The 22,566-nt window shown below is 40.1% G+C and overlaps 1 protein-coding gene across 2 annotated transcripts in view; it reads right to left on the minus strand.

Annotated features, from left to right (window-relative positions):
- The window catches only part of MTOR (mechanistic target of rapamycin kinase), a 62,849-nt gene that overhangs the window by 11,701 nt on the left and 28,582 nt on the right, over nucleotides 1-22,566 (minus strand). For both annotated transcript variants that reach the window (XM_015648473.2, XM_015648474.2), the window contains 11 exons: nucleotides 16,080-16,155; nucleotides 14,062-14,201; nucleotides 11,576-11,676; nucleotides 10,639-10,754; nucleotides 9,231-9,308; nucleotides 8,754-8,861; nucleotides 6,639-6,764; nucleotides 5,866-5,997; nucleotides 2,784-2,899; nucleotides 1,407-1,524; nucleotides 426-632 (listed from right to left, as the gene is read on the minus strand). In XM_015648473.2, coding sequence (XP_015503959.1) covers nucleotides 426-632; nucleotides 1,407-1,524; nucleotides 2,784-2,899; nucleotides 5,866-5,997; nucleotides 6,639-6,764; nucleotides 8,754-8,861; nucleotides 9,231-9,308; nucleotides 10,639-10,754; nucleotides 11,576-11,676; nucleotides 14,062-14,201; nucleotides 16,080-16,155 — 1,318 coding nt within the window. The remainder of the gene's footprint in view (nucleotides 1-425; nucleotides 633-1,406; nucleotides 1,525-2,783; nucleotides 2,900-5,865; nucleotides 5,998-6,638; nucleotides 6,765-8,753; nucleotides 8,862-9,230; nucleotides 9,309-10,638; nucleotides 10,755-11,575; nucleotides 11,677-14,061; nucleotides 14,202-16,079; nucleotides 16,156-22,566) is intronic.

Here is a 22,566-nt window from a genome sequence, read left to right on the forward strand (position 1 = left end):
GAAGAAAAATGTGGAAATGTAGAGCTCATCCCCATTGGAGCTGACTTCTGCTCCTGCTCTTCACAGGACATGTTACTCCTAGAATTTTTTGTTTTGCTTGACTACACAAAGGTCTTTCAGCCTGGCAGGGAAAATGTTGTGAAGTGGTTTTATACTTCAGCTTGTTTACAAAGATATGGACAACAAAGCAGCCTAAAAACCACTACCTTACTATGCCTGGTAAATGAAAGAGATTCCTCAGAGTCTTCCATGAAGGGTCTAAAGAGCAGAATTTGTTAATGCACTGTGTCACCTATGACAGCCACTTCAGTCTCCACTTTAGGTCACAGCTAATAATCATTTCCATTAATTTAGCCCGTAACATTTTTCTGTGTCTAAGCAGTAAATACCAATCTCACAACATGAAGAGGGAGGAAAGAGGGTACCTCAGTGACTTTTTTCTGCACTGGGGATGGGATGGGGCTGTTCTCAGTGCTCTCTGCATCGCTCTCGCTGTTGCTGCCCTCGGTGTTAGCGCTGGTGATGCTGGCTCCGCTCGCGTGACGGAGTTTCTTCTTCTCATCTCTGGCCTGGTTTTGATGTTTATAGTGAAGCACTGCTTCAAAGTTCATCACTGCCCAGGCATGCCAGGCCTGCCAACAGGAGAGAACAGAAGTTAGAAGGAAGATGACTCCTTTCTGTAACAGGTGCTTTCTAATTGTTAGATATAATCCCACCTTTCTGTGTCTGCAAACAACAGCAGTAAGTAATACCCTGCAGACTGTTGTCAATGCTTTGATTTCTCTAATTGCTTGTAATTTGAACTGTCTTATTATCTTAAATAATATCATGTTGAATTCTTGGCCTGGAACTCCCTTTTGAATATTAAAGCAAATGAGCTCTGTACCAAAAATTAAATTATATTTGCATATACCTTCATTTTTCAAAGGCTAAAATGAAAATGAGTATGTTACGACTTGGGGATGTGTAATAGGAAAAAATACAGGAGATGGCTGCCCCAGAAAAGATATGGCATTAAATACTAATTGAAATATCACAACCCTGAAATCAAAGGCTCTTTAGAGAATTAGCAACCGGGCTGCTTTCCTTGTTGAAGTATACTGACTGAGAATAAGTTAAATTTTTCCATTTTCTTTCTCCTTCATTGCCAACTGACAATAGGAGAGAGTCCCAAAAGCAAGAAGAGAAACTGAATTGTGGCCTAGTTTTACCAACCAGATAAAATTCTAAACAAGAATCTCATGGCTGCCTTGGGCCACTTTCTCTATTTTTTGGTTCTGTTTTGGTTTCTTTAATCCTACTGACAGTAACAAGGCAGACAGTTATAGGATATCTTCCAATGAAAAACTTCCTTTCCTGTAGTATTGGACTTGATAACATTTATCTGGAAACTTTTGTGTAATGACCTTGTACCAGTTGCGATCATGCTCCGTTGCAGCACTGTAGTATTGCAAGACTTTGGGGATGGTGCTCTCATTGATGCCTTGCAGGTTCAGCTGCCACTCACCCAGTTTCAGGAAACACCTAGTTAAATAAAGGGATTATTGATTCAAAACCTAAAAAGCCTCTGGATTAAAAGGCAAACTTGATATCTGGAGTCTAAAAGACATTCCATGTGGTGAATCCAGTCAGGAAGCCTCTCCTGCAGTCTGGATGCATAACTCAAAACACCTCCACCTTGCTTGTAGTGTGGAACTAACTAGTTGAAGGCTTAATTTAAGAGGAAATGTGGGGATCAAACCCTTTTCCTCATCTATATGAGTTATAAAATTAATGTAAGAAGTAGGTAACAGCAACATCAAAAGACTTCATCGGTCTGTGCTGATAAAATTCATACATGTGTGCTGGTGAGCTGTACTGAACCCCACGTGAATGAGCCTTCTGGGGAGAACACTGACAATGGAAACACAGAGGAACTGTTCTTCCCCCAGCCACAACCCCATTAAGTCATTCCCTCCTAGAGGAAAGGAAAAACAACATATTTTTACTGCAGTAGGGTGGAGTTGTCAAGGTTTGTGCAAAACTTAATACTTTGCTCCTTCAGAAGGCTTTAAATGCCACAGTTATGTAGCTGCCCTTTCTGTATTCTGAGTTTTCCAGAAAGCATTGTGCAAGACAAATATTATATGCAAATCATTATTAATTTGTTTTCCATTATAGTCACTAAAAAAATAAGACAACGGTGTTACCAAGGGTTCCCATCCTCATAAAAACAAATGTAGTGCATACCTCCCTTCAAAAAAATCAAACCTTCAATAGAAAACACTATGCAATTTTTAATTTAAACTGAAAAAAAACCAGATCTGGCACCTACAGATCCACAGAGAAAAATGGAGAAAGGGTTTTTAATGCAACAGTATTATAAGAGACCATCACATGCTGGGCACCTACTGCCCAAAGCCTTGCTGTTGTGCTTGGCAGCCTGTGTACTTAATACAGATGTGCCAGGAGTGTGGGAAGTGTTTCTTTTCCTAGTGACTGAATCTCCTGAAAAGCAAAGAAACAGACATGCTGAGCCCTCTGCCTTCTGCCAGTGAGCCACAGTGCTGGAAAAATACAACCAGGCACCAGCAACAAATACAAGCTTGTTCAGGCTGATGTGTCCCAGGAACATTTAGTGAACATTATATGGTAGATAAGAATGTAACACCAAAGCAGCTAAATGAGAAATCCCGTTCTTTTAATCCAAGCATGAGCTTTGTCTGAAATGTGTCACCCTGCACCCCAGGAAAGCTTTCTGTTTCAGTCTAGAGCTAAAGGGTGCCCCAGGAGCCTGTGCTGACCGTGCCATGAGCTTATGGAGCTCCTGTTTGTGCTGCTGGTCCTCGGTGGCGATGGCGTGCTGCGCCTGCTGCTGCATGGTCTGCACAAAGTGCTGCATGTGCTGGAATGCATCGATCTGCAAAGGGATGATGGAGGCAGTGAGCACCACAGGGCTTAACTTCTCAAGGGAGAAAGACAATGTAGAAATTATTTTCACAGAAATAAAAATACATGGTTTTCTTTCAAAGCTTTTCAGTCACTGAATCCCTCTAAGATCACTTTACACTTTAAATGTGTCCAAATAAATGAAGAAGGTAGAGATTATCGTTGTCTTTGAAGTTGCTAAACTGAGGAACAAGTAACTGCATCCTCCTGCTGCCAGGCACACCTTCACTGTCATACAGAGAGTCAAAGGTATGACTGACCACAACACAAGTTAACATCATGCTCTGATGTACAAGAACTCAACCCTGCCAAAGCAACAAGGTCACCTGTACAGGGAGAAAACTTCAGCAGCAGAGAATGTCCTGTTACTGCCCACACAGTGTGAGACACAGAGATATCCAGTCTGCACCTGAGCATGAACTAAGTCTGGCAATTGCAACAATCAAATGTTTCTAGCCTACAAACCATATCTGACCAGGACAATACTGAACAGACAGGACCACAGAGCCTACCCATAATATGCTAAGGCCAGACAAAAAACCAAAACAAAGTCAAACCAAACCAAACAAAAAAAACCCCAACAACAACAACAAATAAACTATTTGAGAAAATAATGCCTGAAGGAAAACTTGCAGCTTTCTCTTCTGTCCTACCTTTCAGCTTTGGCAAGGCTTGAAGTACACACCATGGGACATTAACTTTGACTTGTTTCAACAAATTAAAGTCTAGGTTTCTCCTTCTTATTGAAGAAGTACAAATGTGCATTACTCCTTTGCCAGATTATTACACAGGGCAGTAGTGCTAAAGCAACTTGCACTACCAAATTCTGAGTGAAAAAAAATCTTTTTAAAATTCCTTGGAAAGAATTCTGGGGTAGGAAAACCTAAGAATAAAAATTTTAGAAAAAATATGCACGCTTCACTGGAAAGAATTAAGAATAAAGCTCCTGCAATCTGCAAGGTCATTTCAGGTTAGGAATTGCAGAATATGCTGTTTGAAGCCTAATTTACTTCTGTGTATATAGGAATGAGCTATGTTAGAGACAAGAGCCACCCGAGCTCAAATGCCTCATCTATCCTGTTCAAAAGTCAGAATGCACACCTCAGTGGTGAGGAAAAAGGGTAAAATAAAAAAAAGGATCATACTCATAACATTAATGTGGTACACTTCATAACTGGTAACCTAGACAGAAGTGAATGGGGTGGAGGGGTAAATAATAATCTTACAATTAGTTGTGCTAGACATCTATTAAAAACAGACAAAATGTATTGCCTAACAGTATCAACATAGAATGTTATCTTTTTATTATGTGCCCCTCTCATATCTAGAGACACACCCAACAATCTGCTCTTCAGTTTCCACTAATACTGAAAACCGATCACCATAAACTGACAGATGGAGCACTTAGGACTGAAAGCAATAAGTCTTCAAGAACAACTGAATTCCTACATTTGTATGTATCCTTCCAATGGGATATGGCTCAGAATGCAGCTGCTGGCAAAGGCTCCTTGTTAGAAGAAATGTAATAGGGTTTACTTATCCACTTTTATCTGTTGTTTAAGAAAAGGCTGTGGTGGAGCTCTGCAAGTGCTGTATGGCTGGTTTCCTTCGAGATGCCAGCTTCTTTCCTGCTGCATTTGACAAGTGCCAAAACAGCAGTACTGAAAACATTTTAGGTTAACAAAGGAACCTTGAACTGCTGAGCTAGAAAAAATAGTCATTTCCCACCTTACCAGCCCACATCAGCAGCTTATTACTTAGGACACCAAACCAAGTGAACACACAGTTAATGTAAAACTACACACATCACCAGCTGTAACTATGTATTATTTATCTATTTGGGCATCAGTTTCCCCCCATCTTCATGGGCTTCACTTATTCTTGCAACTGTTAATTTTGGATGTGTTCTCCCACCCCCTCAATCTTTGTGCCTTCTCTCATTCTGCTTTCCAGCACTGCCCCAGTGTCCTGCACCATGTCCATCTATTTCTTGACCACAAGTCAAACACTGCAAAATACAATTTCCCTCACAGAGACCCCACACACTTCTGGAGTCATTTACTGAAGCTGGTAAGAGGCAATTTCACTGTTTTACAGAGCCAACAGAACAGGGCTCAGCAACAGCTCCTTCTCCCTTTTTAATTCAAATAAAGAACAGTTAATCGTGGCAATGTTCCCACAGCAATGGCTCTGCTCCAGTGCTGGCAATCCCAAAGGGAGGAAAAATAAAAAAGATGTGGCAGAATATGAGGATAAATGGAGGCTTTAATGTATATTAAAAAAAAAGATAACTTATCCAGTCTGGAGCTTATTGGATTTGATTATGTAAATTCTCCCTGTGTTGCAATGTCAAAAACATTCACCCTGAGCTCTCTGGAGCCAAATTGTTCCCATGACAAAACTCCATGAGCTTTTCAGCTGTCTTTCAGTTAGGAATTTCTGATGATCTCTTTAGTAAAAATCAATTCTGCTCAGCAACTAAGTGCAAACTGTTCAGGACACTTCTAAGACTGGTAATAAACCCCCATTTACTTCCCTCTTTCAGTATGTAACCCTGACTCTAGGTACAGTGTAGAGACTCAGCAATCAGAACACTGCATGAAAAGTAAGCAGCAAACCTACACAGGATCAAAGAGCTACTACTGACCATTAATCTTGGCTGCATCTTTTGGGTATCAGCTACTGATTCAGCAAAAATAATCTATCCATACATGAAATAAAATTAGGGCCATGTCTTCTCTGCCTTACAGAATTTGAAAGGAAATAAAAAGCTTACAATCTGAATAACAATAAGGAAAGGAATTAATAACTCTCGTTTAGGGGAGAAAAAGTAAAACCTCCAGCCTTGCCTTTGTTCTGTGGGGAACACAAAGAGCTAACACAAAGAGCATTGCACAAAAGCTGAGCAGTGAAACAGAGCACTGTGTTCTCCTGTACCTTCCTGGCGCTCTTCCACATGTGCTTCATGTACGCGTAAGTCACTTGGGGATGGACTGTTGGTAGTGGGTGATCCAGCTGTCGAGAGGGATCTACTCCCAAGAGCAGGACAAGGGTCTTATGGGCCAAAGCCTGGACAAGTGGCAAAGACAAAAGGCAGGTTAAAAACAAGCTCATTGTTACCTCCAGCTCATATTGCTTCAGAATTGCCCCATGCTAAAAAAGCACATCTGACCCTCCAGATACAACACAGACACAGCAGACTCCCTGGACTCAAAAGAATACCACATAATAAACCATATGTTTTCCTTTGGATCAGAGCATTAGATTCTCATTTCAGAAGCCAGCAGAAAGTGTAAAGTCTCTGTTTCAAGTATTTGGTGATAAATTTTGTGGTGAATGTTAAAACAGGGCTGTAATGTTCAGCAGTAACATCACATTCTAGATTTGACTCTCTGCTCTAGCAGAGAGAGCTATTATTAATAATCTCCAGTGTTGCATAAAAACTTCCAGTTATAGCATGCAATAAAAAATTGGCCCAGAGGCTCTCAGGTATAATATCAGCCCCACAAAAATAACCTTGGCTACAAGCATGAACTCTATGCTGGTTACAATTCTAGCATTTCAACAATTTCTGACTAGTTTTTTCCTCAGAGGAGAGCCTATCCCACTTGGACCATTAAAACCATTTAGGAATGCTCAAGGCTGAAGCAGCACAGCAAAGCCAATCATCTGAAAAGCTGCTGAAGAGGACAGAGTCAGACAATGCTCACCAGCCTCCCACTCTTGCCACACAAGCTGGCATACTTGAGCCAAGTTCTCATGTCCTCATGAGGATTCACAACAAGAGATCGCACCATCAATATTCTTTGCCAGTCTTCCACGATTCGCTGACAGCCCTGAGAAGAAAAAGAAGGCAGAACTTGTTAATGTTTGGTCTCCAGTGTATTGTACAGAGCCTTGATTCAGAATCTGAAGGAATTTCCATCAAGATAGGCTTCTGTGCCCATAATTCACAGCAGACTGACATTAGGAACCATTTCTTTAACACTGCAGTGCTTGAAGAAGGTTCAGTCCCTGACTCTCAGAATCTGCAGGCAGCTCAGTGCTCGCAGTCTAACAACATCCTCTAATGGAAAGAGGGAAAAAGCTCCTAAAGCTGAAATGTATCCAAGAATCACAAAAACTCTTCATATAATTCCAAAGTGAGTCAAAGTACCTTTCAAAGTGCCTTCTCCACCTATTAAATGTGGATTAAATCTCAACATGGAGATGGTAAGAAACCAAATAGTTGCAAAGATATTTTTGTTATTGCCCTTTTCCTTTTCCTTGCATGTATTGCTTTTGGAGGCTGGCACCTCTAAACTGGTTTTCTGTCAGAAACTGCAGCTCCAAATGTTGTGCTACTTCTGCCAGCATTGTCTGGTGCTTGTCTGTCTGATGAGAGAGGCACAACACTGTCAGGGGAGGATGAGTCTGTATTTCAAAGATTGAAGGACACTACAGAGGAGCAGAATTGTGGAAGGAACCATAACAACTAAAGCCATGGTGCTGGGTAGGGTGGCCAAGTACAGGGGAACAGTGATGCTCCAAAGTTTCTATTCAGCCAGAGACTACTTGATTTTGAGATAAACAAAAGATTTTCCAATGGCAGCAAGGACTTTAGCACCAAAGTTATTCTTTCCTCCCAAGTTGAGGAATGGGAAGTTAGGCAAAACTTGTTCCCTGACACTCAAATAAACTTCCAATAGGCATTTAAAAACTATTAAAAAACCACCTATAAAACATTCAAGAACTGCATGTACTGCTTTCAGGACTATGAAAAGCTGTATTCAGACATTACACTTCCTGCCACTTCAGTTTCTTTACCCCAGTGGAATGGTCCTGAGCTTTTCCAGACAGGAATGCAGATGGGAGACTAAAAGCTTTGTCACAGTTTCCCAAACAGCTAAAAAACATACAGCAGGCTTTCATAAGGTGGCAGATTGTAGGACTGCCAGTGAAGAACTCTGCACAGGGAAAAGTTCTTCCTTCAGGCAGCATTTCATCTTAGTTATGCCTTTTCTTTTACCCCCTTTTCTTGCAGGAATCACCCACCTCTTTAAACAGTATTACTGCATCTGAGGATATTCACTTCCACTGTAGGGATGCCTCTTGTAAGGAAATAGTGTCAAGTATTTGTCTGATTTAAATTTTCAGAGGTACTTTAGATTTTTGATGTTTAGAGTAAGAAAGGCACAAACTTCTCTTTCAATACAGGAAAATCAACATTGCTAAAGGTCTCTTCTGAAAGGTCAAGGTTAATCATAGCATCATTTAATTGGAAAAGACCTTCACCATTATTAAGTCCAACCATAAACCTAGCACTGCCAATTCCACCACTAAGTAAAGTTACCAATAAACTGAAAATGTTCTTGTAAAAGATCAAAAAGAAACAGGATAATCTTTTATTTTTACAAGCACGTGTATTCTCTGTATTTTCCAACACTTGGAAAGAATTCACTTCTTAAAATGCAGCCAGCCAGGTAAAATGTTCAAACTAGCCTGATCTAAACCAGTATTCCCAGATCCAATTTTGAGATAAGCAGCCTTGGGGATGTTACTAGTACTCTTCTGTACACATCTATTTCAAGGCTTAGCTCACCCTTGTAAAGTATCATATGAGCAGAGACCTCAGGAACATTAACCTGAAAAAAAGAGAAGCCCAAACAAACCCCAGGCAACCAGGACAAGCCCAGAGGAGCTGGAGCACACAGCCATGTGAGCATGGATGCTCCTGGCATGGAAAGAGACATGGAAAGATTTGCTGAGCCACCACACTGACTCAAAAGGAAGCTGTTCATGCCAGCCCACCAGTATCTCCATCTTTGACCTTTATATGGATGTACCTGCAGCCTTTCCCACCAGATCTGGCGGATGATCTCACGGCGCTCTGGTACAAGTTTATACTGGATAACCTCTTCCAGCTCTGACAGCATCTGGCAGGATACCATAGCCTGAAGGAAAAAAATCACATTCCATCCCAATCACTACAGAACAAATCTATAATTAAGGAGCAGTATTTTGGCATCAAAATTTAAAGTACATAGGCTGCCCAACAGATAAAGGACCAACTGCTATATACTGGTACCTAGATGACCTGCTGGTTCAAACCCCCTAAATGTCAATTCTTATTTCTTTTGAGGGGGTGGACCTCACTTCACTTTTAGTGTGTTCCTGCAAAGTTGTATTTCTTATCTGACAAAAGCCATTTAGCTTGTGGGCCTACAGAGGTCTTAAGTTTGAGACAAGCACTACTCTGAAGTTTTATGCAACTTTTAGAGACAGTCTGAGGCAACAATGGAGGGAATGAGAGCTACACTTACCCCATAGGCTCGACTGTAACTCTCTCCTGCCATGGCAGTCAGCTCAGCATCCAGCAGGTCTCTGGCTTTGTCAATGCACTGAAATAGAACAAGATATTGGGGCAAAGGTAGTGTGCTTTATCTAGAGTCAACTGATGAAGCTGCTGTTCAACTGTTCCATCTCATGAACAAAGCTGGTGCTGTTCTCACTCTCCAACAAGAACTGGGAAAGGATCTTATAAATAGAAAGATTTGACAGGAAAACAGTGTCCAGGGCATATATAAGGCAAGTCAAGGGAGCTTCATTCATCACCTGCACAGTTTGAAGTTTGTCTTCCTAGAAAATCAAGATTTGCAGTATTTCTAATCCTACTGTGATTGTAGAGATCATAATTAACAACATTTGTAGAGGAAAGGTTCATATTTTAGTGCAAGAGAGTTGGTTACAAAAAAAAGCCTCAAGAAATGTCTCTTGATACCACACAATGAAAGAAAATAGCTTTCACTGTTTTACATAACCCAACAGGATTTTATGAATTTTACAGGACAGCAAATTCCATTTCTCATCCTCAAACTAAGACAGGCTCTTCAAGCATGAAATAAATCCTGCTCTAGTTCTAGTCATTATATAATCTCTCACCTATAGCTTTTCCTGTTCAAAATGTTAAAGGTTAATCACAAACTCTACCCTTTTGAATGCCTGGTTAATTTTACTGTGCACATCATCCAAAAATCTATGTACGGGTTTTGACAGCACAGATTGAATTACTCCTTTATCTAAGCTGGCAAGCCAGCACAGAATTCTGAGAAATGGGACTTCAGCTTCCTTGGAAAGTAAACAACACTTTTCACATCTACAGAGTCACTCTGCAAATCTCCTCTGTGACAAACAAGCATTACAAATACAGCTCTGTTTATTAAACTCATTCCTTGCTTTGGTATCTCAATCTAAGATTTGAGATTTATCAGTGCTACCAGAAAAATTAAGATTATTGTATGTGATATATATGAGCACTTCACTGAAAAAGATGCAAGAGACAGAAGCACACAAAAATCCATTAGGAATCTTACAGGTGTCTCAGGCATTCCCAGCAATTTACTATCAGGGCCTTGTAGGACAGAACCTCTGCTGAGATAATCCTTGTGCCCTACCTGTCTAGAGAAGAGGCACAGAAGTAAAAGAAGCCAAAAAATTAAGAAATTACTAAGGCATTCTATGTTCTACAGCTGTCAATACATTCACTGCTACATTTCTGGAAATACAAGATCAAATCTATCATCCAGGTCTAATATATCCACAGAAAAAACCATTATTGGGCATTTGATAGGTTATAGCCAACTGCTTTACTACAGCCTGGTTTTCCATGAAACTCTGTAGCCTAGAACATCTTAATCCAGGTTTTGGAATAGCAACAAGGAAGATAATTACTTGCTGAGCCAGTGAGAAAAGGTCTTGATGCAGTGCCAGTACAGCCCTGTAGAAAGCACCATCGTGGGTGTCCCTGGGGATCATACAGGTGTATTCTTCCATGCTGTCCCACTGACCTGCAGAGACACAGATATCCTCAGTAACACAACAGCCTTCTCTGCAATGTGGGAACACAACAGAACTATGATGTGGTGCTTAGACATCAGTTCCTAGGCCTGGGTGTTTGCTACTTCTGCATTTAAGTCAGCTCTCCAACATTTGTCTTTGGTAGGGATGCTGTTATATACATAAACATACACACAGCCAGACAAGAAAAATATAGGTATTTTTCTTCTAGACAAATTGCTATCCTTGTGAAAAAGATTCTTTAATTCTTAATGATGGAACAATTAAATTCTGCCACTTCCAGAACATTTGAATCAATTAGTGCCCTACAAAGCAAAAGATGAATTTTTCTCAGCAAAGGCTGGCAGAGAAAAGTGATTCATCACTTTCTCTAGTAAATATCTTGCTAACAACACAAATGAACATTTGGATCAGTACAGATTTATCTCACTTAAGATTGTCTACTCAGCAGACACAACCTCTAAAATGCTCAGCAGATACTGTTCTCATTGTAAATAAGAGTCTGCCACAAATCTGAGAAAGTCTTTTTATGTCATTTCCAGCCTGAGCTCTGTTCAGTGTAAAGCCAAGCAAAAGTGAGCATTGAAGCAACTGATCATGCTCAGACCACTCTGTTACTGGAGACCACGCTGGGAGACTTGATGTAAATGAAGGTTTTCCAAAGGACTTCAATATAGAATGACATTTATTTCATTTCCCAATGTAAATAATGTGGTTCCTTGATATTGTTGTTTCCTGTATTCTGTGGTTCTGAAGTTAAAACTGTCTGTGCTTGCACTCATGGGCACACCAGCACAGGAGGATACATTACCTAGACCCCAAGCAGCAGCAGCAGCCATCCTGGCCATCTTAGCTTGAGTTTCATCATTCACCTGGGTCCACTTTTCACAGCATTGCTGGTGGAGCTGCCCCCTAAGAAGAATCCACAATTTCTGATCAGCAAAAAGCCTCTTCCAAGAATTCTGCCCCATTAAACAACCACTTCCCACTGATAAGACAACAACCAGCCCCATCATTCTTTTTATACTGAGTGGAGAATAGGATCTGACTCCTCTGGCCAACTCAACCATGCTAGTCTGATGACAAATATCAGAAAATCTATGTTTTGAAAAAACATATCCAAAAAGAAGTTTGCATTTGATCCTCAGAGGCTGTTAATGCATACTTTAAAACTGGACTGATAATGCCAGTCTGTAAATACATTAAAAAAAATTCTCAGGAAAACAAACAAATCACCACAAAAAAAAAGGATGCTTAAAATTTTTGCAAGTGTCAGTAGAAGAAACTTATGATCTGGATAGCTTGGGCATGGCTGCTACTAGCAAACATTTTGAATTAACACATCAAGTCTGAAGACAAAGACTGCAGAATGGATGTTGCTGTAACCTCAGATAAAGACTTGTCATGGCAAGATCTCAGAGGGCATCTGAATCTTTCATCTCCAGCGGAGAGGAAGCATCAGGATTTTTTATATTATTTCTTTCAAATCAACTGTGAATGCTGCACTAATCAAACCAATTACCCTGGGTGTTGCAGTTCCAGGATTTCTCATGCTGGATACTCTGTAGCAGACAAACAGCTGCCAGCTGTGAGGGAGAACAACTTGCCTTCCCTAGTGTCATCCTCTTCCCCTCCCAAAAAGGAAGATGAGTTAGTCAAACAGAACCAATGGGCTGCCACAGGCAAGATAGTCATTCTGACAGCTTAATGGCCCAGGAGGAAAAAAAAAAACCACAAAGCAGATGAAAAACCAAGCCAAACCTAGCAACAGCAGTAAATCAGGACCTCATAGATGCTGATAAAGCACTATGGCTCCTACAGGAATAACTACATGAGGAGATAAATGGTTAAAATGCTTTGTACTCTCAAAATATCACAGCAGAGTACTGAAATAGTAATTCTATTGCTACACAATAGAATTTATCTGCCTTCTCCTGTCAATCAGACTCCAGCAGCACAGTCTGTCAAGCTGAATGCTACTGAAGGGTATCAGCAGCCAAACTATGGAATTGTCAGCCTCAGGATGGCATCTCTAGTCAGCTGCAAGGCAGCAGACAGCACCTTGCAAAAGCACTTCTAAATTGTAAAAACACCTGCACAGAGCTGGAACTCAGTTATACAAGATATCTTGTATATCTTGTATCAACAAGATAACTTAAGAGACTGATTGCTCTGGTCACTACAGACTATCAACAGGTCCACAACATCTCGCTCCAACAGAAGAAAAATGTCCTTTTGTTGCTCCATACATTTGCTGCTGTCACATGAATAAGGAGGAGGTTCAGAAAGGACAATTAAGACAAATACACATCCTGCAGGAGGGAAAAATTCTTCAAATCCCTTGTGAGAACTGCCTACTCTTATAAAAGCTGATTGAGGAATGCTCAGTAAGAGGATCTATTTTCCCTACCAGAAAAGCTACACCCTACATGTCTCACCCTTGTTTAGAAACAAAAAGGGCAGGAAAATGCTGCCAGAATTAGGTTTCTCAAACAGTTCTAGTTTCTAGCAGTAAAATGACTTTAGTGAAGAGGAATCTCCTTACTGTGGTGCCATCCCCTGGGTTCACGTCAGGACCCATCAGGACACAGCTTGTCACATGCAAAGTTAAGTAGAAAGGCGGAACCTGGACGAACCCACACCTGCCCCTGGGTAGAACTGCATGCCACAGTGAGCAGGGTGCCTTCTCCAATTATCTTCTTGGAATTAACAGTGAGAAAAAACAGAAGCCCCCAGTTAAGCAGTAAGCTGTAAGTCACCAGCAGCTCAGGCTATTACAAACACTGATTCGAATCAGTTATGTGTTGAGAACTGACATCTGACACAAAACTTGAAATACTAAATGTTCACAAAGACAAGGCTTAAGAAATGCTGAAAAAAGACTCAAAAGGAAAACCTCATCCTTCTACAAGGCACTGAATAAACACAGAAAACTCTTGTGTTTTAATCAGTTTAAAAAGGGTCACTATGAGCTCCTTTTATGACTGTTTCTGACAAGTTCTGCTCAGTTAATGTTTCCTCCATCTACAATGTCTTTCTCTGTTATAAATGGGGTTGAGCTGATTATAAGATTGCAGATTCTCTTCCAGAGAGACCTTAACTCACCAGATGGCCAGTCCCAAAAGGCTTAGAGATGCTATTACCAATTCTGACTGCAATGAACAAAGTGAGACACTACACCAACACTAAAAGTAAGTGGGAGTAAACAGGAATTCAGGCAAAAAATCTGCACCTGAATGACAGCATCCAGAGAACAAAGCCAGCATTTTCCTCAGTCCTCAGGCATTCCCCTCTTACCATTCACCAAGTGCTTCCAAGCAACGCATCCGTCCCAGCATCAGCTCAGGATCATCTTTGTTTGTGTCCATCTTCTTGTCATAGGCCACCAGAGCATCTTCCCACTCGTGAAGCTTTTCATACCAGGTAGCTTGAATTTCCTAAGGGAAGGGAGAAAGAAGTAAATATTAACAGCAGGATTAACATTGATCACTCTATGTTAACTACCATAGCTTTTCCTAAAAAATTCTGTGTCTATGCTGGTCACTTCACCCTTTATCATTCTAAACATCCACATGGACTTGTGTGATACACAAGTCTGTGATACAGAGAAGAACCTTGAGCTAGTGTGAAAACTGGAATCCTGGCATTGCTCCAGCTGGCCAGAAGTGAACTCAGGTTTACCACAGGGATTAATCCAACATCACCCCCTTACTCAGAGCCACTGAAATACCGGCTCAGCAGCTGGTGCTTTTCTTTTTGGAGAGGTAGAGTGAGTGGAACAGGAAAAAGGGTAAATCTGTAACATATTCCACCTCCCCTTGTTGCACATACCTGTATTCAAACAAGAAAAACAGCCTTGCATTCAGGAATGGAATGACTAATTAGAAAAAAAGCCCCAACTTTGCATCTGGCTACTGCTAGGCAATTATTTAATACAGCAGGTAGTATGAAGCTGGGGCCCAATCACCCTTCACAAGGGAAGGCAAAGGTTCGTAACAAAGCCATTAAAAGTTAGCCAAGCAGTGATCCTTATCAGCTAAACACTTTTCTTCAATCCTTCTTTCAAGACTTTGTTTCTCATTTTCAAGAAATAAAATGCCTCAATATATTTCCATGCTTTTCTCTGCCAGTGTTTTTCTGCTCAGCCCTTGGCAGCTCATGTCTTGACACAGGCTGCAGAGCAGATTCTTTTCCCAAATCTGTGGGCAGGGTCATTATAAACCATGCTTTGCATGCCAGGCCTTCCACTTAGCCCTTTAACTTCTCAGCTAAGTCATATTTCAATTAAGTCCCTGAAAGCAGAGCTCACAGCTCCTCTTAATTTCTTTTCAGTGCCAATTCTGGAAAACTCTGTGCTTTGAACTACATTTATTGCTAGATTGTATTGCTGCTAAAGAGTGAAGTCAGAATTAGGTAATGCAGAACTTTGCTCAGTCCACCCAAGGAATTATAAGAAGCTGCAAAGATGTTCTGAAATCTCTACTTCCCCCAGAAAGGACTTACTTTCCAGTCTAGGTCAAAATCACACATAATCCTACACTAGAGGATTTCCACCATTTTGTGCTTATACCTGGTTCCCACTTTCTAGTGGTTACCACTTAAAGAGGTTGATCTACAGCTGCCTTCCTTTTCCTAATCATCCTAAAACACTGCAACAATTACCACTGCAAAATCATCTTTTTACCAGTAGAACTGTCAGGAGAGCATAGGTGTTTTGGTCCTTGAACACAAATTAAATGTCTCATAATAAGAGAAGAAATAATAAAAGGCACATCATTCTGAGAAAGACACAGAACATATACATAATGAGCTTATTTAATTTTGGTGAGCAGTCTAAATTGTAAGGGACTGGTTAACTTGCTATTCTAAATACCTGTGGAACACTTTTGAGAGAGACTAGAGGTTAAATTCCATTAAATCTTTACCTGGAAGTTGTTGAGGCAGTTTCTCAAATCCTTCAAGCTTAAAACAGGAACTTACTCACTCCCTTCCCAGCTTATCCTAAATAAAAGGACTTGTGTTGTTAAGCTGCTAGCTGCTCAGAGCTGCATTTAGTATCAACTACAGCTGCAAAATTCTCCTCAAATCAGGTTCTTGCAGCCCTCTCTATACCCAACATTTGCTGTAAAATGTCCATTGAACAACCCTGGAGGTAGCAAGGCCTACACTCATTGTTTATGAACAATGAAATATTAGAAGCAGGGATAGAACCTCGATGTGATTGACTGAGAAAACACCACCACCCACCAAAAAACTAACTACAGAAACCATAAAAACATGAGACATGAAGAAGCAGATTATCCAGCAGGACTCACCAGCTCCCCAAAGTGCTTCATGGCATATTCCAGCACCCCTGCAGCTGCTTCTGGCTGTTGGAGTTTATTGTTAATGCTGGAAAGGCAGGAAAAGAAAGATGATTTAACACAATTCACATATTAGGTGTTGGTAGAAGCTTCTACTTGATAATACCAAGCTCTACCATTTAGAAATACCAATGGAACACTTTTTGTTTAGACTTCCACATGAACAAATAAACTACATAAGGCATACAATGAGCATATATTTTCAAAACAGTTAGTGCACAAGTTCTCTGCACACAGTCTGAAGACTTGTTACATAGACTGGAGATTTTGTTACACAAAATAGAGATGGTATTGATTATCAGTTCTATGTAAGAATAGTTGCCAATAATTTTAAAGGCATGATTTTTCAAACAGCTGTACTTAAGAGCTTTACATTATTAACTTTTTTCCTCCCCATTCTCTTAAACAGACCACCAGCTCCTCTAAAAATCAGAGCAGAGATTGTAATGATGCAGGAAACAGTCTATATCATTAAAACAGCTGACAAATGTCACCAGGAAATGAGATAAAAAGTGTGCAACCCTAATTTCAGTTTCACATTTCATACACAGCCTGTGCATTGGTACTAACCAGCAGTGGCACTTTTCTTTTGCTGGTTTTCAAGAACATGCCAGAAACTGCTGCCATCACAACCAATCCTCATTCTGCACCAGGAAGGCATTTCTTTTGCAAGATCAGCTGAATTTTATGAAGCACAAGCAAATAGGCTACTCTTGAACCTGATTCTCTAGTTCATGATGTACAGCCATTCTCTTAAATAATTTCTGTTTCACATTGGTTTTCTTATTTTACTATCAGAAATGGGATACTCAGTGAGTAGCACTACTCCTAAACCCCAATTTAATGAGCAAATTAACTTTTTATTAAGCTTCAGGTATTTTATAAAGCTTGTTTATGAACAGCCTCTGGTTCATTATCCTCCTCTCTCCCTACTGACTCTGGAGAACCAGAAGTGCAAATTGTTCAAAGCAACAACACAACACCTGAGCACCAACAACACATCCTACAGCTCAATATTAACATTAGTTCACATTTGGAATTAATTAACAAAACAAAACATGGCAACAGAGAGCAGTGCAAAGAGAATTTCAGAGGTCTTTCAATAGGACCATAGACACAGGCAGCTCTTTTCTTTCTCTTGCCTGCCATCATCAGAATGGCTGCATGATTTCCCCCTTATAAGAGGGGAGGGGATCAATAAAAGAAGTATGAAAGACAGTAATACACAAAAAAAGGGAAATTTTTCAAATGAATGGCACGTTTCTTCTGTCTCTGGAAGCCTCCTTTTCTGAGAAATAAAGAATCAAGCTCCTATGCATACTCTGGACACCTTTGAAGGTTAATTAAAATACTCTTGGAAAATTTGCCTTCAGATTGGTTGAACTACAGTCAGATTGAAACAGACCCATGCCATTTTTTTTAACAGGACAGTCAAAGATCACACTAATTCCAGCCAGCTTCCCAAGGGAAAGCTTGGCAGCAGCCTCATAAAAATGATAAATGGCTGTCACATTTCATGACCTGATGATTTAAAGAGCCATTGACAGACACATTCCAGCAGGTCAGACAGTTAATTTCTTCCAAGTTATCTTTCTTGACAATGCTTCCTGACAAAATTGACCATTTTCTTTTATTATCTGGCAATTAGCACTGCTCTTCTGCCACTACCTGGTGCACTCAATTACTCCTTTTGTTCCTTACTTTCTTGGCTGTCCAAAACAGAATTAAGTGTCTCAAATCTATTTATGGTTAGGTTTAAGCAAAGGGAAGGAAAAGATGGGGAGGGAAAGGAGAAAGACTTTGATTTACAAGAATACACAGCAGTAGTTGTTAATAATCATAAATTACTCTCTTGTAACAAATGATCTAGAACACAGTGAGCAGTGGCAGGTAATTTTGTGGACCAGGATAAGCCTCTGACTGGGATAAACTGGGATAGACTGGGATAAGCCTCTCCTGGCAGCTGCTTTTCTCTGTGTTTAAGACCATTTCTGTGACAGCAGTAAATGTTGTGGCTCCCTGCTCCCAGCCCATTTTGTGTACACAATATTATAACCTGGTACATTCAAAACACAGGTTAATACAAGATTAATTTTGTGTTTTCCTTCTCTTTCACCTTCCTTCCATGAAGGCACTGCTCCTCACCCTGCAGATCTGAGGAGACAGAATCTTCCTAAATATTAAAACACTTTTAAAAGCACTACAGAGTTGTTTTCTAGCCACCACACTGGAGACTGAACAGAAACAAAAACAGTGCAGAAAAGGCCCCCAGGGCTAATATTCCAGCCAGGCAGAGTTGCCAGGGGTTTTTAGCCCTGCTAAAAACTTAACAGGGGTTTTTAACTGCTGCTGCTGGAAATCAGGGCAGTTTACTGGATTAGAATCAAGGGGATTGATTTCTCATTGTATCTGGAAAAAGATAATTACAAAATCTCTCTGGATTAAAGGAGAAGGTGGGAAAACATCTCTCAAGATATGGGAGCCAATGCTGTTGGCTAACTTGCTGGACAGTAACTTAAGTCTTTATTTACTAGCAGATGTCCTTGCAATTATTTCTAGTTCAGAATACAGTTAAAGTTAATATTAAAGGAAAAGATCAGTTGTTCTCCATATCCACTAAGGGAAGAACTCATCTGAAAATGAAATATTCATCAGTTAATTTAGAAAATGGAAAAACTCCACCACTATCTCCTACTTGAAGACTTGACAGAAGGACATAAAATACCATTTTTATGGCATTTAGAATGCTTTAGAAGTTTTTAGGTATAGGTTTGGTAGGTCAGAAGGTAACATCTCATCTCTCAGGAAAGGCCCAGGCATTCAGCTCTACTGCCTGCTATGGCCTGGCAGAGCCTTCTAGGACTAATGCTCAAGGAAAAGATTTCAAAATGATGTGTTTTCAATGCTAACATACTTACCTAAAATGCTCTGAAGCTATTTCAAGACATTGCTGTCCCATGCTTGCAAGAGGGGCACGACAGAAATAACAAGACTTCCTAAATCATATCAATTAGACTTTTAAATAGGTTGAACTAATGCACTAATTTCAGTGCCTAATACCCACCATCTTGTTTCACATTTTATTCAATAAACAAAGTGATTAGCAAAAACAACAAAACAACAGAAAACTCTTATACTTTCCCTCTAAATGAGCATAAATCAGTTGCAAAATTAGTTATTATCAATAAAGTTTGGTATGGTACCTGGGCTGGCTGTGTAATTAGATGATGCAGAACAATATAATTTAAATTTTCCCCCTTGTATTACACAGTATCTGTACTGTAGCCAGAATAATGTCCAACCCTGACTTATTTGGAGCACTTGATCATGGTGAGTGGGATATTAAAATGTAAGCAAGCCTTCTGATGAAAAACATTTTCCAACTGCTATGTCACTCTATCCCTACAAAAAGTGACTACCCCTGGCAAACCTCCTAATATAAAAATCTTAAATCTTCAAATTTTATTAGTAGTGAAAGGCTACATAAACCTACTGCTTGGTTATTAAGCTATTAAAACTGTAGGTTTTACATGTACACTGAACTAGAATCATAAAAAATAACAATATTTAAGAGAAATATACTCCTATTGGTTGTATATTTTAAAGGTTATTTAAACAGAAACCAGACATGAACTGGGAACCAAAACCAACTTTACTGTCTTCAGTGAGAACTCAAATGATGGACTTTTCTCCCCTACAAGCCCAAAAGGCATAAATGTGTAATGTTTATTAGAAATGGTCTCTTTTATGCAGTCCTGGGAGCTTTCCAGTTGTTCATTATCTTTGATATTGACAATACTCTTTGTCACTCAGAATATATTAAATTTTCAACAACACAGAAGCAACTTTCAGATTTTCCTCATCTTCTCATAAAAATTATAAAAAGAAATGCCTTTATTTTAATAGAGCCTTTTCAAACACTCCCAAACTTATCCATGAGAGAACACACACATTTCCTCTTGCCAGAATGCATCCCAAAACATCACAGAGAAACTTTATTTTTGCAATAACGCAGCTTGTATGCAGAATCTAGACAAGTAGACCAACTTCTTTTTTTCAGTCTCCTCAAAGAAAGTTTCTCTCTATATTTTACCTGCCTCAGCCAAGCTTGTTTTTCCTTCTGAAGAAGTGCTGAGAGCTGTTTCTGGGATTGGAAGGCACTGCTACTTTGTGGAGACTTGGGGGAACAGATAATCCTCTGGCAAAAGGAATTGGCTTTGATGGCCATTTTCCCCCATTCTATGATTTATTTGTCTTCAGGCATCCCCCAGTCCTCGAGTCAAGAAATCTCAGAAAACAACCCAAAGTCAACCAAAACAACTCAGAAAACCAACACGTGTCCATCATGCCACTAAAAATTATTCCCATTCCAGGAACAAATTTGTTTGAGAAACTGATACCAGGAAAGAACTGTTTTCAATAAAGAGTTGTGATGGTTGAGTGTTTCCAGGCCAGAGCAGCCTCTTCAGCTTCCAACAAGGAGATACCACATTGCTCACAGGCATCAAAACCAAATTCCCAATCTTGATATAAATGATTGCAAATCAAATAAAAATATTCATCAGTTTTGAAAGAGAAATCACTGAAAAATGTTAAAATAAATTACTTAACCAGCCTTGCTGCTTAGGCTCCAAAAGGTTTTGTATCACCTATTTTTTATGAATCAGAAAGCAGAGAAGGAAAAAATTGCTAGGAAGGATATTCAGCAAAAAAAGGTGAAACACAGAGCCAGTCTTTGTGTATTGGGTATGCAAAGAGGGGATGCCTTGAATAAAAATCACAACTGACAGCAGGAAGTGGCAGTATTTTGTTTCTCATCGAGCTCTCTCCCCTGTTCCACTTGTGCCATGTAATTTCAGAGATTTACAACATAATCCATAAAGCTGTAGTGGAGCGAATATTGGAGCATTTATGAGCATCTCCAAAGCCAAAGGTGAAGAGTTTCACGCTTCCTGGGAGGGAAAAGCAGTATTTCAGAGCTCCAACACAGTGTGGACTCCACAATGTGCCAGCTGAGAGCTGATGAGAGCTTTCCCACCTCGGCAAGCACCAGGAATTCCAGATTCTAAGCATTTGCCAGATGCATATTAAGGGGTTTGCAATGAATGGCTACCAAATAAATAGCCACAGGGCACTGAGCTTTTCTTCTTGTCTCAGCTTTGCATACACCTGCCAGAACAGCTTCCCAGGGAAGGCAATCATTTAAACTCACCTCTAATTTAATCTGGCCCTCCAGGGACAGGAGATAACTGGTTCTAATCAAGTAATACTAATATATTTGAATTTAGTAACATCAGTCAACATTATAAACATATGGCACATACAAATTGAAACCATGTTTAGCCTCAGTTCTCCCAACCAGAACCACAGTTCTCTTCAGAACTACATCATGAATGAAGTCAAAAAGGATTTGTCTCATGTTCTTGACTTTAGGATCTTGTCTTTTTACCTATCATGTACCACAGTGTTTCCACATACAAAATATAATGGAGGAAAACCAGGGTGATGGATTTCAGGCCAAATGATGCTCAATCCCCATCAGTATTGGGGAAAGAACAAGAGCCACTCGGTGATCATGGAACTCATTTCCCCCTGCTACGCCCCAAACTTTATCTCTTTACAAAATGCACCAGGATCCTGAATTCAAATCTTAAGTAGAACAGTACAGAGCAGCAGAATAGCTTTTGTCAGCTCCAGCTACTGACCTACCCTGGCAGTGACTGCCCTTTGTAGCTATTGCTGCTTCAGTGACCATACTCAGCTCTCCATGAAACTGGGAAAGACCCATCATTCAAATACTCATAAAGAAGTCAAATTCCACTAAGGCTGATATTTCTGCCAAGGGGTGTCTCTGCCCAAATGTCCTTTAATGCTTTCTCAAAAGTAATGACAGATGGGAAGATTTGTGCTTTACCATTCCTGCATAATATGTCTCTTACACAGAACAAAGTATTCTCTTTTAAAACAGGTAAATCAAAGTACTCAGAAGAAAGATGGTTTGCAGTTGGATATACAAATTAGAAACTGAATCCAAAATAAAACCCTGTCTGCCTCATTTCCAATTAAATATTCCAGTTTAGAAAAGGGATTTGGAAGCCTTTTTGTGGTGTTTTGTAACATGTGTGTTCAATTGAATCTTGGATCCTTTCAAAACTTGTATAAAGAGGGAATGCATGGAACTACAAGTGGCTCCTCTCTTCCACATCTGCCCAGGACAGGAGAGTTGTGGTGAGTGGGAGCAGCAGCAGAATGGATTGAAGTCCTGTGTAACACAATGGGGGTGTTAGCAGGGTGGCTTTTTGGGGCAGAGAAGCAGAGTCTGGCCTGTCCTAGTCTCTGTTCCAACTTTGACAAAAACATGTTTCTCATCACAGGAAGCCAGAGAAGAATTTGCCCCTGGGAATGACAGAAGCTCCAGCTGGAAGAGGGCTCAGACAGG

Source organism: Parus major, chromosome 21 (assembly GCF_001522545.3).
Source record: "Parus major isolate Abel chromosome 21, Parus_major1.1, whole genome shotgun sequence".
Lineage (NCBI taxonomy): Eukaryota > Metazoa > Chordata > Aves > Passeriformes > Paridae > Parus > Parus major.